General features: G+C 44.7%; 1 protein-coding gene across 5 annotated transcripts in view; it reads left to right on the forward strand.

Moving 5' to 3' along the window:
• Positions 1-15,113, forward strand: part of MTX2 (metaxin 2) — a 54,966-nt gene extending 39,853 nt beyond the window's left edge. For all 5 annotated transcript variants that reach the window (XM_025200525.1, XM_025200526.1, XM_025200527.1 and 2 more), the window contains 6 exons: positions 3,385-3,461; positions 6,168-6,260; positions 6,778-6,816; positions 7,230-7,355; positions 11,187-11,263; positions 14,615-15,113. In XM_025200525.1, coding sequence (XP_025056310.1) covers positions 3,385-3,461; positions 6,168-6,260; positions 6,778-6,816; positions 7,230-7,355; positions 11,187-11,263; positions 14,615-14,819 — 617 coding nt within the window. In that variant the 3' untranslated portion in view covers positions 14,820-15,113. The remainder of the gene's footprint in view (positions 1-3,384; positions 3,462-6,167; positions 6,261-6,777; positions 6,817-7,229; positions 7,356-11,186; positions 11,264-14,614) is intronic.
• The last annotated feature ends 719 nt before the right edge of the window (positions 15,114-15,832 follow it).

The raw sequence follows: 15,832 nt of genomic DNA on the forward strand, positions 1-15,832 counted from the left end.
ATTTTGTATTTGTAGACTGCATGGTTAACTCTGCTTTTCCATCTTGGCATTGAAGGCATGGCAATTGGAATCCTGAGCTTAAAAAATAAGTGGCTGGTAGTATCGAAAGAGGACAATTCTTGATTTAAAAAATGGTGGTTTTGCTGCATCTGTGTACTGTAAAGTGAGGGCAATTATTTTGAAATGCTGCTTGTCTGCACAAAGGAACTAGCATCTTAAATGCCCTGAAAAGCCCCCCAGTCTGCATCCATATTGGTTGCATCAAATAGCATTGCTTGTCTGAAGCTTTCCTATACTGCCGGATAAAAATAATGAACAAAGGAGTACAACTTACATTGGTTGACGACAGTTGGACTGTACTGATCAGGTCTAGCATGTTCAATTTTTCATATTGGTTTCATTTTCAAAAAAATCTAGCTAAGAATATAAATGTGGCATTTGTTTCACTCTCCTTTTTGGGACTCTGCTGCATGGTGCTCTGTTTTTCAGATTACCTCAATACAGTTTTAACATTAAAATAAATTGTAGCCAAAAAGGCTGTTCATAGGCTTCTATTTTTTATGACAGAAAATCATGTGTGGACTGAAGCAGCTCTTAAGCACATCCACATTGCTCAACATGAAGGAAATCTTGTCATAAGTTTTACTCTCCTAGAAAATCTTTCTGAAGGTGTCCAAAGCCAGATGTAGAAATACCAGAAGGCAGTCTTTATATGCCAGCAGTGTGCAAGTATAGACTGATTAAAACCATGGAGTCTTGCGGTTCAAAAAGCCTGAATTTCTTTTGTAATAATCCATTGCATGGATGTAGATGAGGCAGGCCTTTGTTGTCAGTGCATCTCATCTATTACCCTTAGGCTGACTGTGAGCCAGTGAGGAGTGAATCTCATGATAAAGACCATGACTGAATCTGCTTGAAGCGTGAACTCTGTTTGAACTGGATCTTAACAGCATTTGATGAAAGGGAACTCTTCTTTTTTTAATCTTGCTGAATATCTAGCTAATATTAATTAAAAACTTCTGTAGAGATCATGTTGGTTCTTTAAATCTTTCACAAGGACCTACTGTATCTTCACTTTACCTTCTCTTCCTGTGAGAGCATGCTGTGGCTTATTTTACTATACAAAACTTATTCTGTGAATTAGGTTAGGTAATGTGATACAGAAAATGTATAATGTTTATCTGTTTTTAAGAGGTGATTGCAATAGGATTATATAGTAGGTGTGCACTGCTAGAGATTTTTGGGGTCAATACTGATAGTCGATTTTTAAGGAGGTATATCGGCCAATACCTGTCGAATTTCCGATACCAGCCCAGCAGCTTGAAGAGCAGTGTCCAGCTGGTAAGCCTGTTGTGGTGGAAGGGGAGGGTGGAGGGAAGGGATGTGGAGGGGGGCAGATCAAGGCCCCCGTGGTGAGGGAGGAATTGGGCTGGGCCAAGTGCTGCCCAGGCAGGTTTGGTACAGAGCGGCAGCTCGTGTTGGGGAGGGGTGGCTCCTACTGCTGTGCAGCACTGGTCTGGGACCGGCGGGGAGCTGGGTCATGCTGTGCTTGGGGCAGGCAGCGGGGGCACTGGGATTGTGGTTGGGGGGCTATGCCAAATTTTAGGGTGGCTGCAGCCTCCCTGTAGCTCTCTCCCAGCACCGCCACTGCCTGCCCCGAGCACAGCCCAGGGTCCTGTCAGGAAGAGCCTGGTGCAACCCTGGCCCCAGACTGCCCTGCCCTGCCCCATGCAGATCCAGGTGCACACATCCCCCATGCCCTCCTGGACGAGCGGCAGGAGCTGTTGGATGAGTGGGCGAGTGCTAGATGAGAGGCTCCCGGATAAGCGGCGCACAGTGGCTGGAGCCGCCCCTCCCCTTCCCCACACCCCTAGACGAGCCACGGCTGTCCCACGCTGGCCCCAGCCCCATTCCTCCCTCACTGCAGAGGCCTTGATCTACCCTGCCCCCCCACGCCTCTTCCCTCCTCCCTCTCCCCTCCCTTTCCACCACAACAGGCATAACCAGCTGCACGTAGCTCTCCATGCTGCTGGGCTGTGCTCCTCGTTGCCTATGCTGCGCTGTGGCTGCGCATATGCACAGGCCACTTATCAGCCAAATTATCAGCCATATCAGGCTGATTTGCGATATAGACAATTTTCTTTATATCGGTGCCGATCCAATATCAGACCAATGTATGGGTGTACCTCTATTATATAGAAACAGGAATATAGCATTTCTTTCTTAAATTTACCTTCTGTGGAATATACAGGAACTGAAGGATCGTATCTGTCAAGTCGGTGTTGATCAAGATGTGCAGGCATGTGGGATAGGCGTAAGCAGTAGACTGCTACCTATTAATTTAACGTAGGGGTGATGCATACTGTGCTCTCATCCTGCTCTCACATAGCAGGCATCTAACTAGTTCCACTGGGGTTACTAGGATATTGCCATATAACCTGTAACTCAGGGTAGACTCCACTCCCTCCCCATTAGGATTCAGAAGCAAGCTCTGTCCTTTTCCCTTCTCTCCCACCCATGTCAAGGGAAGGGTAAGAGGTTACCTAGCAAGGACCTTGATTTACAAAGATCTCTGATCTTTCATTTTGTAGTCACAATGTCCATCAATGAAATCTGTCCCACTGATCCTCCTGTGACAAGCTAAATGCCTTCAAAGAGGCATTTGGTTGGGTGCTGCAACAGCTACGACGCTTCCTGCATTATAACCATGGAGTGGGAGGGGAGCAAGACTGACAGCAGGAGCCTTTCAGGAGATTTTAGATAGCTCTAGTGGGCCTCCCTCCTGCCTTACAGGCCTGCCAGTGGGGATAGGAGAAACAGAGGAGAGTACAACCCCTCCTCCCCCTCCCCCTCCCCTGGATTTTGCTGAGCATAAACTACCATTTCCCAGCATTCCCTGTCATCCAGTCAACCTCCACTGTCCCCTAACTGTACTGGTGGAGGGGAGGGACATTGTTCCATAAAACTGAATAAATATTTTCTATTTTTTCTGGGATTTCTCAACTGTGCTTTGGGGAAATGTTGAAGTAGCAGGTGAGATTAATTATTATTGGATTGAGACCTGCCAATTTGTCCTAAACCATGTGCAATGCTTGCAAATGATTTTTTTTTTTCTTTTTTAAAAAGGAATCGGGGTAAGTTGAGTGAGGCAGGTTTGTAGCACAAACTAGTGAATTCAGGAGACTGTTGGTCAGCTGTTTGGTCAGTTAGTCTACCTGTCTCTTGTAAATGGAGATGTGTACATTTTGTGCTTGATTTATGCAATTAGAAAAAAATAGGGGTTTTGACTGTGTTTTGCAGCAGTTCTTCAAAGCCATGATTTTAAAATTTAATTTCTACATGCCATAATGTAATTAACTAAAAATTAATTCTCTTTCATGACAGGTAAAGTACCGTTTATTCATGTGGGAAATCAAGTAGTGTCTGAACTTGGCCCCATAGTCCAGTTTGTAAAAGCCAAGGTAATACGAAATGTGCGTGATAAGTAATTGAATAATAAGTCAGTCACTTTCATATTTGCACTTAACAGCATTTCCTAAGAAGAAACAAAGTATTTGCATTATTCTAGCATCTAGAGCACAGAGGTGGTCAGCCATGTTAGTCTGAAGTCAGGCAGAAGGTATGGTGGCACCTTTAGAAACTTATTTCAGAGAGGCCATTCTTAGCATTTGACAAAGTGGGTGCCAGTGAAAATTCATGCTCAGAGATGTCCCTAGGGGTGTGCAGGACTAGGAGGTGGGAGTGGCGACCGCCCTGCAGAAGCTGGTGGCAGTATTGGTGGTGGGGGAGTATGGGGGGGTGACTCTCTGCAGAAGCCGGTGGTGGCAGGGCCTGTATGGCACTGTCTGCAGGGCCCCTCAAGCACGGGGCCCAGGGCACATTAGAGGCTAATTGATTGCTACCCTCTAAGATGCCACCCTGCCCTACCTTCTGCCTCATACAAAGCTAACAAGGTTGCAAAACTGGACCCCTCTATATGGCATATGTTGTACGAAGAACAATAAATGGTTTCTTTTTTAAAAAATAATTTAAGAAATGTGTAAATCAGACTAAAGGTCCGTGTAGTCCAGTATCCTATCAGACAGTGACGAGTAGCTATTTATATAGTAGAAAAGACAAAATGGATGGATCCAGTGAGATGAGGAAGTACAAGAAAATAGTGAGACTGAATTAGTGGGCAGTGATCTCAGCACTCTGACAAGCTTATTGCTGTCATGATTTTTTTGTGAGCACTGTAGTGAAGGAGGGACCTAATTGTGCTTCTTTTAAGTGGGTTTATGAGGAGTTCCTGTGAAGGCTTGAAGGTGCTCCAGGATGAAAGGTGGCATCCTAGACCAGTTGGAAAAAGAAACCAGCCTCTTTGTGTTGAATGGCAGAGAATAGGTAGGGAGGGAACAGTCTGAATGGCCTTGAAACTGAAGACAAGTATGGACAGTATAATAGGCTAGGGAAATAATTTCAACAGCATGCTGAATGGATGCATGGGAGTGGGGCAGTCAAACAGAAAATGATGTTCAAGTAATTGAGACATGAGATCGTGAGAGGCTGGATATGACTTTCAGGTGTGGGGGTGGATAGGAAAGCTTATATCTTAGAGCTCTTCTGAGGAAAGACTGCAAGATTTTAGACGTAGTCTTCATGTGAGAAGTGTGACTCAAAGGTGACACACGGATTAGAGTATTCAGTCATGGAAGATGGGTGCTACTGTCCATAGTGATTAAGGAAACGCAGGGTATGCAGGGGGGGCCTTAGAGGGGAAATTAAGAGCTCTGTTTTATCTGTTTTGACATTGCACTGACAGCCATGAAGCAGTCCAAGATGCAGGCTGAGATTTTCATTTGGACAAAAAGGGATGGTTCTGAGTCACTTGTATGAAGATGTTTGAATTTGTGTTTATAATTGAGATTATCCAGAAAAAAAGGTGCAGCTTTAAAGAGAACCGATCCAAGGGCAGAGCTTTGTGGAGTCCTCGCAGAAATGTGGAGGGACGGGGCAGGGTGGGGGTGTGGAAAAGAATCCTCTGAAGACCTCTCCAGTCGCTCCTTCAGGGGGCAAAAGGAGAATCAAAAGCAAATAGTCTATGAAATAAAGAGAAGAAACAATTTCAAGATGAGGAACTTGGCCACCAGTGTTGAAAGCAGCTAGCTGATAGTTGAGGAGATCTGGATGAAATATTGCTTGTGAACTTTGATAAGGAAGAGGTCATTAGAGACTTTTGGTTTCAGTTGAGTGCAGGACTTGGAAGGGCAGGAGAGGCAGTCCTAATGGTGACTGTAAACAGCACATCAGTGAGATTAGGAGATGGGGAGTGGGGTGGTGAGTTTAGCAAAAGGAGATGGTGTGGTGGTTGGAGGAGTGTGGTGAAATGGGAGTTTTAAGGATAGGAGAGACTAAAGCCTATTTTTATTGAGGGGAAACAGCCAATGGAAATTTAGAAGTTAAGGAGAAGATCAAGGGAGGAATGAGAACAGACTTGAGAGAGGGCAGAAGATGAAGTGTGATTGGAGCAAGTTTGAGAGAATAAAGTGACATTGTACAAAAGTCAGTGTATCTGTATTGTTTCTTCCCTGAGTAAAATTTAGTGAAATATTGTGAAGGTGTGATATAGGAATGTTTTTCTGTGGCATTTACTCAAATTCTAGAAAAAACTTGTAAATATAGGTTTTCTGTATATTGGACCCAAAAGTTTTTGTTAACTTAAACTTCAATTGTACTCGTTTCGTGGATCCCTAAAACACAACTCTTAGGAAACGGTATGTAGTTTTTTGTGGGGTTTTTTTAAGTCTTGAGGTTTCAGCTAATGTTTATATACATTTTTTCTTTACACGGATAATGTCTTAGTAGAAGTGAAGCTAGGCAATTAAACCATGTTTATCTGAAAAATAAATTCATAGTTATGGATTATTTGCAATTACCTTTCTTAGTGTTTTGTATTTAATTACTTTGTATCATGCTATTCAACCTTTCTGTCTAATAGTAAAAGATCTTTTTGTATAGAAGAGACTTTGTAATATATTCCTATTTTATGAATTAATGGACTACATAAAAGATCAGAGGAGACCCTGAGCCAAAGCTCAGTGACTTCCATGGGCTTTGGATCAGGCCATAGCTGAATATTACAATATTCTTTCTTACAGGATTGTAATTTTTTTTTTAAACCCCCTTAGGGCCATTCACTCAGTGATGGGTTGGATGAAGTCCAAAAAGCTGAGATGAAAGCCTACATGGAATTAGTCAATAATATGCTATTGACAGCAGAGGTAAAGCAAAACTTAATAATTTCTCAGCTTTCAGTAGGTGATGGGAGGCAAAGTAATTCTTCCATATTGAGAGTAGTAGCTGGATTTTATTTTTATGTTCTTGGATGGGGAAATAGTTAATCAATTTAGGTTAGTGTCCTGACAAGAATTAACTTCACTTTCTGTGCAGTGTCTTTACATAACCATACAAAAAGTTCATAAATGGAAGTTGTGTTGTGTTTGAACAAAGTAAGAATTTGTATATGAAGATTAATTTTGCAGCTATAAAGAAATCTGACTTGTAACTCAGCATGGTTTGAGCTTCCATCTTGCTCTCTGATCTAATCTAGTGCTTGTTCAGCAAGGGAACTGGCAACTAGATTTTGTCTTATAAGCATCATGAGTAAAGCCTTTTCTGTGTTCCAGAGGTCATACTATTAGAATAAAAATATTTAAAAGAAAATAGCAATAGTTAGAAATAATTGTCTGGGTGGTCTCCTTTTATTGTGAGGTTCAGTGAGTGTTCTTTTGTTCCTAGCTGTATCTTCAGTGGTGTGATGATGCTACAGTAGAGGAGGTGAGTGGTTCTGCAGCATTTATCTTAATTAAAATTTAATGAGAAAACACTTTTGCTCACAATTGCAAGTCCCTACTCATAAATGAAACATTGAGGTTTATACCATTAATGATATAGTTTTTCACTTTAATTTTGCTTGCATATACATTTTGGGGAAGCTGTGTGTCATTACTGGATGTAGCTGGCTGCAAAGTAGATATGTTTTTCATATATTTCTAAGGTAATAGATTTAAACTGTTTTTTCTTTAAGCTGCAAGCTATGAATTTCTGTGCCGAATAACTTAATATTGCACAAAAATGTAATTTCCTCTGATCTCTGAAGACCCTAGCTGTTTGTAAATAACAGTATAAAGCATTTCCTGTGTTCTTATTTTACTTCTTTTAAAAAGATATTGTTTTCTTTTTGAACAAAGATCACTCATCCAAGGTACGGATCCCCCTATCCTTGGCCTCTTAATCGCATTTTGGCCTACCAGAAACAATGGGAAGTCAGACGAAAGATGAAAGCCATTGGCTGGGCTGGCAAATCACTTGAACAGGTCAGTTTAATAGACAGAACTAAATTCTTCCTTCTTTGCTATATGATTACATTAAAAAGAAAAGCAATAATATATTCAGGTGTGTATTTGTTAAAGTAGTATCAAGGTTTCAGAGAAGCAATATTTTGTTTTACTTTGTAAAAAAAAATATATCCTTTGCAACACACCATGGCCTTATCTATGAAATCATGCCTATGGTTGCACCAGCCATAAGCCTTTGGTCACATATACAATCTGAGAAAGATGCAGGGTGATTTTTTTTTTTTTTCCTGAACACAGAAGTGTAGTTAGCAGTGTTCATCTGAAGTCAGGCAGAAGCTAGGGTAAAATAGCACCTTAGGGCACACGCAGACAAGCATGGACGTTTGTTTCCTTGGGGACAAGTAGCAGCGGCACACCTTGTGCTGCTGCTACTTGTCCCCAGGGAATGCCTGTGCCACCCATGCTCTGGTATGGCAGATTTACCCCAGGTAAGGTAGGGGAGGCTGGGACCAGCAACTTTGCTGGCCCCAGCAGACTTACCTGGGGGCCTCCCGGGGCTGCAGCCACAGCAGGAAGCCTGGCCAGCAGCTGGAGTGTGCCTTCAGCTGGGCAGGCTTCAGTTTTGGGCAGCGCACGCTGCCACCACGTGCGCCACTTTGCTCTTCTTGGGTATGGGTTTTTTGGGGGGGGGGTTTGACCCTAGAATCTCCTGAGATCAAACTCCCCCCACCCCTACTGCAAGCTAACAGCACAGGGAACTCCTGCATGTGCGGTGTGTGATACTGCAGATGGGGCTGCAGTGCCACATACCACATGTCTGCACTCATCTGGAGGCAGCCCTAGGGCCTGTCCACACGTTCAGGCATGTGTGCTTGCAGCATCTCAAGTAGCAGTGGCAGAAATTTTGTGCCAGAGATTTGTGCCTTGGCATATGTGCCTGAATGTGCAGTTTGGTGTGGGGCAAATTGTACTGCTTGGGGCAAAGCAATTCTGCCCAGCTCCTCCCAGATCTTGAGCCAGAGGCTGGAGCCAGCATCTGTACTGGCCCTAGCAATATAAAAAGCTGCCCTGCTGAGCAGCTCAGAGCTACTTGCCCTCAGGAGCTTCTAAGGCTTAGCCAGTTGGTATCTTGGGACACTAGCCCCCTGTGCCAGCTGGACTGGCCGGGGGGGACTGCTGCCTGGCGGTGACCTGCTGCACCTGCAACAGCATCCGCCTCCTTGAACCTGCAGCCCCATGGCTGTATGCCTGCCACCCCCAGGCAGGAACAGCACAGCCATCTGGGCTATGGTACAGACATTGCAGCAGAGCCACTTGCACCTCTGGGCCAACTGCCAGTGGGCTGTGGCTGCACAGCTGGCCTTCGTGTGCCTCTACTCTGCCCTCTGGGCAGCTGTTGCTCAGAAGATGAGCTTATTGCAGTGGCCTGCTTTGAACTGTCGGAGCTTGTCCTCCTGGCCCCAAATGGCTAGGAGGTTAGCCACCTTGTCCACCCTCCATCTGCGTCCCCGGTGCCAGCCCTGGGCAGGTTTCTCTGCCCAGGTCCCCCCCACTTGCCTCACTAGCAGGAATCCTAGTTTTCTGTTTAAAAATCACAAATTCCCTTATTTATACCCCCCTCCATCTACACTTTTCCATTATTAAAATGAAACACCGTGTGTGAGTATACATATTCATACATGCACATATCTACATGTACATATATATCTATCAGTTGAGCACAATGTTTTGTTGATATATGTACAATATTAACACATTTTGGAAGCCTACCACTGCTTCAGTCATTATAATAAAATAAATTCTAAATACCTATATATTTTAGTATTTGCTGTTGGTTTTTTATATCATAAGAAATCAGAGCTCCTACTGCCCCCTTTGCTCACCAGGATGTAGGTCCAGCTGCAGATGTCCCCACAGTTACTTTGTGGTGCTGAGCAGCGCTGATATACTGGTGCCCTGCCCCTGCTCGTGCCCTTGACCTTCACTTCCAATCCACAGTCCTGCCAGTGCCTCTGTCCTGACCTGCAGCCCCTGTCCCCCCAACTTGCTCCCTCCCTGCACCAGGACATGGGTCCAGCTGCAGGTGGCTCTGAGCAGTGCCAGCCCTTGCTGTTCTGCTCCCTGTGCCTGTACCCAGGCCTCAGCTGTCCCCATGCCTTTCCTGAGAAGCCCTCGACTAGGGCTCAGTGACTGGGCTGGGCAAGCCGCTTCCCTTTTAGGCCAGCCTCCCCCCGTACAGGTTGCTTTAAAGGGGTGGGAGGGCTCCAAGCCCAGCTCTGGCAGCTGCTTCTACCTGTAGCACCCCCACCCTCTGCATATCCTGCTCTCCCTGTCTCCCCTGCTGCCACCCCAGCCAATAGCATACATGCATAAACCCCGCTGCCACCTCCACCCCTTTTCCCCAGCCCATCACACCCCCAATGTGGTCCCTGGGACCAGGAACTCTCCCAAGCCAGGGCCTCATGTTCCAGCACTAGCGTGAGCATGAGACAGGGCTGCAGTGCGGCAGCTGCCTGTGTGGCCCTGGCTCCTGCCAGCAAGTTCCATCCTGCCCAGTGACTGGGTACACAGGGTGTGGGATTTGTTGTAGGGGTGTGGATGTGTGTCGGGGTTTATGGGTAGGCAGGGGTATGGGTGTGGGAGTGTCGGGTTTGTGGGGGTAACATTTTCTTATGTGTCGTGTGCCTTCTGTAGCGTCAAACTCCTTTGAGACGCCTCAACACACATGAGCATGCTTGTGTGGACACGGCCTTAGAGACTGTTTCAGTGTGTCATGAATTTTCATAGGCAGCAACGTACTTCATTAGATGCTGTGGATGATCCATTAGCCTCTAAGGGCGCGTCCAGATGTGCATGAAAGTTTGTTTCCCTGGGGACAAGTAGCGGTGACGCACCTTGCACCGCTGCTACTTGTCCCCAAGGAATGCCAGTGCCTCGCGTGTTTTGGTGTGCAGCAGGTTGCCCTGGGTGGGGTAAGGGAGGCTGGGGCCAGCACTGTGCTGGCCCCAGCAGCCTTACCTGGGGTCCTGGGGGGGCCTCCCACGGCTGCAGCTGCAGCGATTCTGCCACAGAGCCTGGCTGGCAGCTGCAGCACAGCTCCAGGTGGGCCAGCTCCACTTTTCAGCAGTGCACGCTGTCTGAGCATGCGCTGCACCAGACTTTTTCCCACTTTTTTGTTTCGTTTTTGTTTTTGTTTTTTTACCCCTGGATACCCAAGGGTCAAAAAAAACCTGCGGGGGGTGGGAACCCCAGTGCAGCGCATGCTTGGGCAGTGCATCCTTGCAGTGCAGAGAACACTGGACTGTGTGGTATGTGGTGCTGCAAATGTATTTGCAGTGCCACATACCACACAACTGTGTTTATCTGGACGTGCCCTAAGGTGCTATCCTGCCCTACCTTTTGCTGCTTAGGAATTGCATCTATTTGTTTATGGTAGAGTAAGTCCCAAACCTAAAAAGAGGTTAGCAAGCACAAGCCCCTACTCCTAAATTGTTAATGGACTTCCTTTCCAGGATTGTACCTTTACATCTTGGGGCTCTAAGAAAAATACAAAGCAGTCTTGAGGTAAAACTTTAGTGGGCTTAATTTAAACTGAATTACTGATGTTAAAGAAAGTTGTTAATCAAAATGTCTTCAAGTCCAAACATATAATTGGGGTTTAAAATATGGAAATATTTGTAATGTGAGCCTACATACATGCAGGCTACCTGGGCAACTTCATTTATTGCAAATTCCTACTACTGATATATATAGATATAGATATATATAGATATATATGCAGTAAAGCTGTTTTGGGGATAAGGGTTTTTCTGACACTTTTGGATACTAATCTGATGCATTTTTGGTTAGGTGCTTGAAGATGTAGATCAGTGTTGTCAAGCACTTTCTCAGAGATTGGGAACGCAGCCATACTTCTTCAATAAGCTGTAAGTTACTGTGTTGAAGTGGTTTAGTATTGTATTACTGTCCAGAGAATATGTATCTAAATATGGTATACTTGTATGGGAATAAATCTTTATATTGCATACATAAGATTTTCTGAAATAGTGAAGTAATTGTAAATTTCTGAAATATTTTATGGAACCTAGGGTTGCACTGATACAGAATTTTTGGGCTGATGCCGATGGCCGATATGGCTAGTTAAAAATTGGCCAATACTGATCTGATTTTTCAATATGCAGCCGGGCAGTATGGAAAGTGGTGTCTGGATAGTAAGTCTGTTGTGAGGGAACAGATGGAGACCCCCGCAGCGAAGGAGGGAGTGGAACTGGGACTGAGGCAGGCGCTGCACAGCCAGGGTGGAACAGGGCATGGATCTGCGACTGGCTTGTCTGGGAGGAGAGGGGGGCAGCTCCCTCCACTGCACACATCCTAGGAGGGCATGGGGGCATGTACCCCCAGCTGTGCGCATGGGGCGAGGGTGGGCTGCTGCTGCAGGCTGGGGCTGCACCAAGCTCTTCCTGGAGGCGAGGTTGAGCCAGGGCTGTGCTTGGGGCAGATAGCAGCAGTGCTGGGAGGAGGGCTACAGGGGGGGCTGCAATCACCCCAAAATTTGCTATAGTCCCTGTTGCAGTGCCGCCACCGCCTGTCCCGAGTGCAGCCCTGGCCCAGCCCCCCTGCAGCGCTGCCACTGCCTGTCCCAGTGCCACCTGCAGCAGCAGCCCATCCTCGTCTCACACACAGATCTGGGAGCACATGCCCCCCCCATGCCCTCTCAGTGTGTGTGCACCAGTGGCAGCTGCCCCCACCGGCGGCGGGTGGCTGGGGCTAGCCTCCTGGAATGTAGCCCTGGCTCCACCCACCCCACAGAGTGCAACCTGGCAGCAGGGGCTTGCTGCCCGGAGCGCAGCCCTGGCTCCAGGTGCCCTGCAGAGCACAGCGGGTAGGCAGCTGGGGCTAGCCTCCCGGAGCACAGCCTAGCCCAGCCCTCCCCGCACAGATCCGGGAGCACGCTCCTGCTCCCATGCTCTCCCGGACCAGCAGCAAGAGCTGCCAGAGGAGCCACCAGAAGAGCAGCTTCTGGACCAATAGCATGTGGTGGTGCGCAGTGGCAGGAATCCCCCTCCCTGAGTCCCATGCCCCACTGCCCCGGCTGGGCAGCTTGTCCTAGCCCCAGCCCCAATCCCTCCCTTGCTGTCGGGGTGTTGATCTTCTTCCCCCACTTCCCCCTGCCACATCGCTCTCTTCCCCACTCCGCCCACCACAACAGACTTACTAGCTGGAGGCAGCTGTTTCCAGTGTTGGCAAGGACTGCCTGTATAGTCTATGGCTGAATCTCTGAATCGATTCAGAGGCTTCTGACTTCAATTTGGACCTTTTAACGGGTCTCCTGATTTGATTCGGATTTGGAGGTTTGGTTGCCAAATCTCCTCTGAATCGAATCGGCTTCCAAAGCTTTGCACAGCCCTAATTTATTGGTGACATTATTGGCCACATCAGCCAAAAATAGCTGATTTGCCAATGCAGTCAATTTTCCTTGTATCAGTCCTGATCCAATATGGGACCGATGTATCGGTGCACCTCAAATGGAAACATTTTCTTTAAAAGTTTTTTTTCTTGTTTTCCTGTGATTTGATATTGAATATACAATTTATGTAGGTGAAAAGCATTCTGTAAGAGAGAAAAGTGTGCTTTAATATGTTTAGGTATAATAGCATCACAGAAGATATTTTCTATCAGGTTATAAGCTTTGGTCCATCAGTCGAAGCATGTGTGATGATGCAGTTTTCATCAAGACAGCTCTTCCTGTATAGGTTATATCAAGCGAGTGTTGAATGAGTTAGACAACTATGATCTTCATGTTTATCCTGGACTATTGGGTATTGGGAAAGTGCTGATATGAAGGATTTAATGAAGGATTTAACTGCACAGAAGAAGATAGTTAAAGCTTGTGCAAATTCTGTACTTTTTTTTTTTTTTTTACAAAACCTCAACCACAAGCTGATAGGACATACAGCACATCCTTTGCATTCATCAGTTGATTAAGATCCTTGTATACATCCATTGCCAGGGCATTTGAACCATAAAGAGATGTAAAAATCGACGTTTTGGGGGGAATATATGTTTTTAAAAATGCTTTCTTATACTCTTTTTTTTTTTTTTTTTTTATAATCCCGGGATCATGTCTGGACTAGTTTTTAAAATATTACAGAGTAACAATTAAGGGTAGATCACAATGATAAATTAAAACTGCTTGTACCATTACAAGCTAAAAAAGCAGGTTGGGGTTAACTAAGGGCTTACTATAGGAAGTTTATATAAAGGAAGCAGGAGAGTGTATAGTGAGGGTGTGTCCTGTCCAGCCCTTCCACAGGGTCAGAAATGAAGGAAATGGGGAAGTAAATTACTGGACATTGGCTTGTTGGCTTTTCTCAGAGCATAACCCTACTTATGCCAGCTGTTAACTAGACTTCAGTAACACACTTTCAAAGTAATCTTAAAAAGTTTAAAGTTGTCTGAAATATCACTGAAACCCTTACTGGACCTATTAGTCCAGTAAGAGGTTCTTCTGGATGAAAGGTGTAGAGCTTTTACTTTGTTCAGGTGTACCAAAGATGTTTTTATTTTTTTTGCATATTGACCAGTATTGCATAAAATTTGTGGCCAGACAACGGAAGGCTTGTATACAAAGTCCTGAGTATGACTACAGACTTGATCAAGAAACTGCTGTTGTTTTCCACCCCCCCCCCCCCCCTCTTTTTTCTTTGTTATAATGCTTATTTCCAATTCTTTAATCTATTTACCACAAAAGAGATAGGACTATCTGCTATCACTACATGCTTCCTTTTCCTTGTGGGTTAAGTTATTCCTGGTAGGTGATAATCTTGGTTGGTTGTTTTATTGTTATTTGTGTGTTTCTCTGTTTTGCAGTTGGTTTTGTTGTTATGCATAGTATCTGCAGGGGTGCCTCAGAAAAATGAATTTCCAATAAAAATTTCTACATCCCAGAAAGTTCAAAGCTGTTGTTGGACCAGAAGACTGTGGGTTTTAATTTTGTTTTCTTCATTTCTACATGACTAATTTACGAAACATGCTGAGAATTAACAGCAATGTGTGTTAATTTATCCATTAACTACTATATTTTAATTCATCTTTTTAACCAAACAGAACTGAAAGTTTAAAATGGCCAGTTAGATTACATCATGAAATACTTGGAATTTAGTGAATTTAATATTAAAAGGATATTATGAATAAAAGAGGGATTTTTTTCATTGTGGTTTGACTTCTAGAGACCTTTTTTTTTATCTCCCCCCTCCCCTCCCCTCACCCTTTTGTAGGCCAACAGAACTAGATGCTCTGGTATTTGGACACCTTTTCACAATTCTCACTACTCAACTGACCAGCGATGAACTCTCTGAAAAAGTGAAAAACTACAGCAACCTTGTAGCATTTTGCAGAAGAATAGAGCAGCAGTACTTTGAGGGTCGAGATAAAGACAGCTCTTCTACATCCAGATTTTCAAAGGGGCCTTTATTGAGATAGATGTTTGGTTGGACAGGGGGTGGGACAATTTCTGAAGTTTTCTGATTTAATTATTTAACAGGCTTGTTTTGGTTTTAAAAATGAAAGCATGTAATAACCTCTGAAGCTGCCAAATTATTCTGGAATAAGAGATGTTCTTAATGTCACTTTGTGGTATAGAATTCATTGTGTACATCTATCATGGGCTATCTTCACTTCAATAGCCTGTATGCCATGTTAATTCTGAAGTGACCTTGGAACACTACTGTATCGGTATTTAAAATAAAACATACCTATTTGAAAGTTTCTCTTTGATCTTTTTCCCCTCAAGCTTTTTACTGAGTCTTGTATATCTGTAATTAAATAACATCTTCCCTAGCAGAATGACCAAAGGAAAACAGTTTTGCATTACAACACCATAGAATTGGTTTGACTATGTGGTAAAGCTGGCAAAGGGAAAATTGCTGTTCAGCTATAACTAGTGTGCCCTTTGAGAGTCAGTATGTTTACACAAAGGGATTATGCCGTTCAAGAAATTTAGCTACCGAGTCTAGAATGCTGATGTAACGTGCTATAACACCCCTTCTGCTTCCCACACACACTCTTGCTATTTAATTTAGAATAAATATTTAAGGTTTTGTTTGTATTTTCTTAAGCCTTTTTCAAATACATGCAGGGTAACAAAAAAGGTTTCTACAGGTATGTTAGCAACAAGAGGAAGGCCAGAGAAAGTGTGGGTCCCTTCCTAAATGTGGGAGGCAACCTAGTGACAGGTGATGAGGAAAAGGCTGAAGTATTCAATGCCTCCTCCTTTACCTCGGTCTTCACGGCCAAGGTCAGCTGCCAGACTACTGCACCGGGCAGCACAGTTTGGGGAGGAGGTCAGCATCCCTTGGTGGTAAAAGAACAGGCTAGTGACTATTTAGAAAAGCTGGATGTATAAGTCCATGGAACCAGATGCAATGCATCCAAGAGTGCTGAGGGAGTTGGCTGGTGTGATTGCAGAGCTGCTGGCCATCATCTTTGAAAACTCA

The sequence above is a fragment of the Alligator sinensis genome, unplaced genomic scaffold (assembly GCF_000455745.1).
Source record: "Alligator sinensis unplaced genomic scaffold, ASM45574v1 scaffold321_1, whole genome shotgun sequence".
NCBI lineage: Eukaryota > Metazoa > Chordata > Crocodylia > Alligatoridae > Alligator > Alligator sinensis.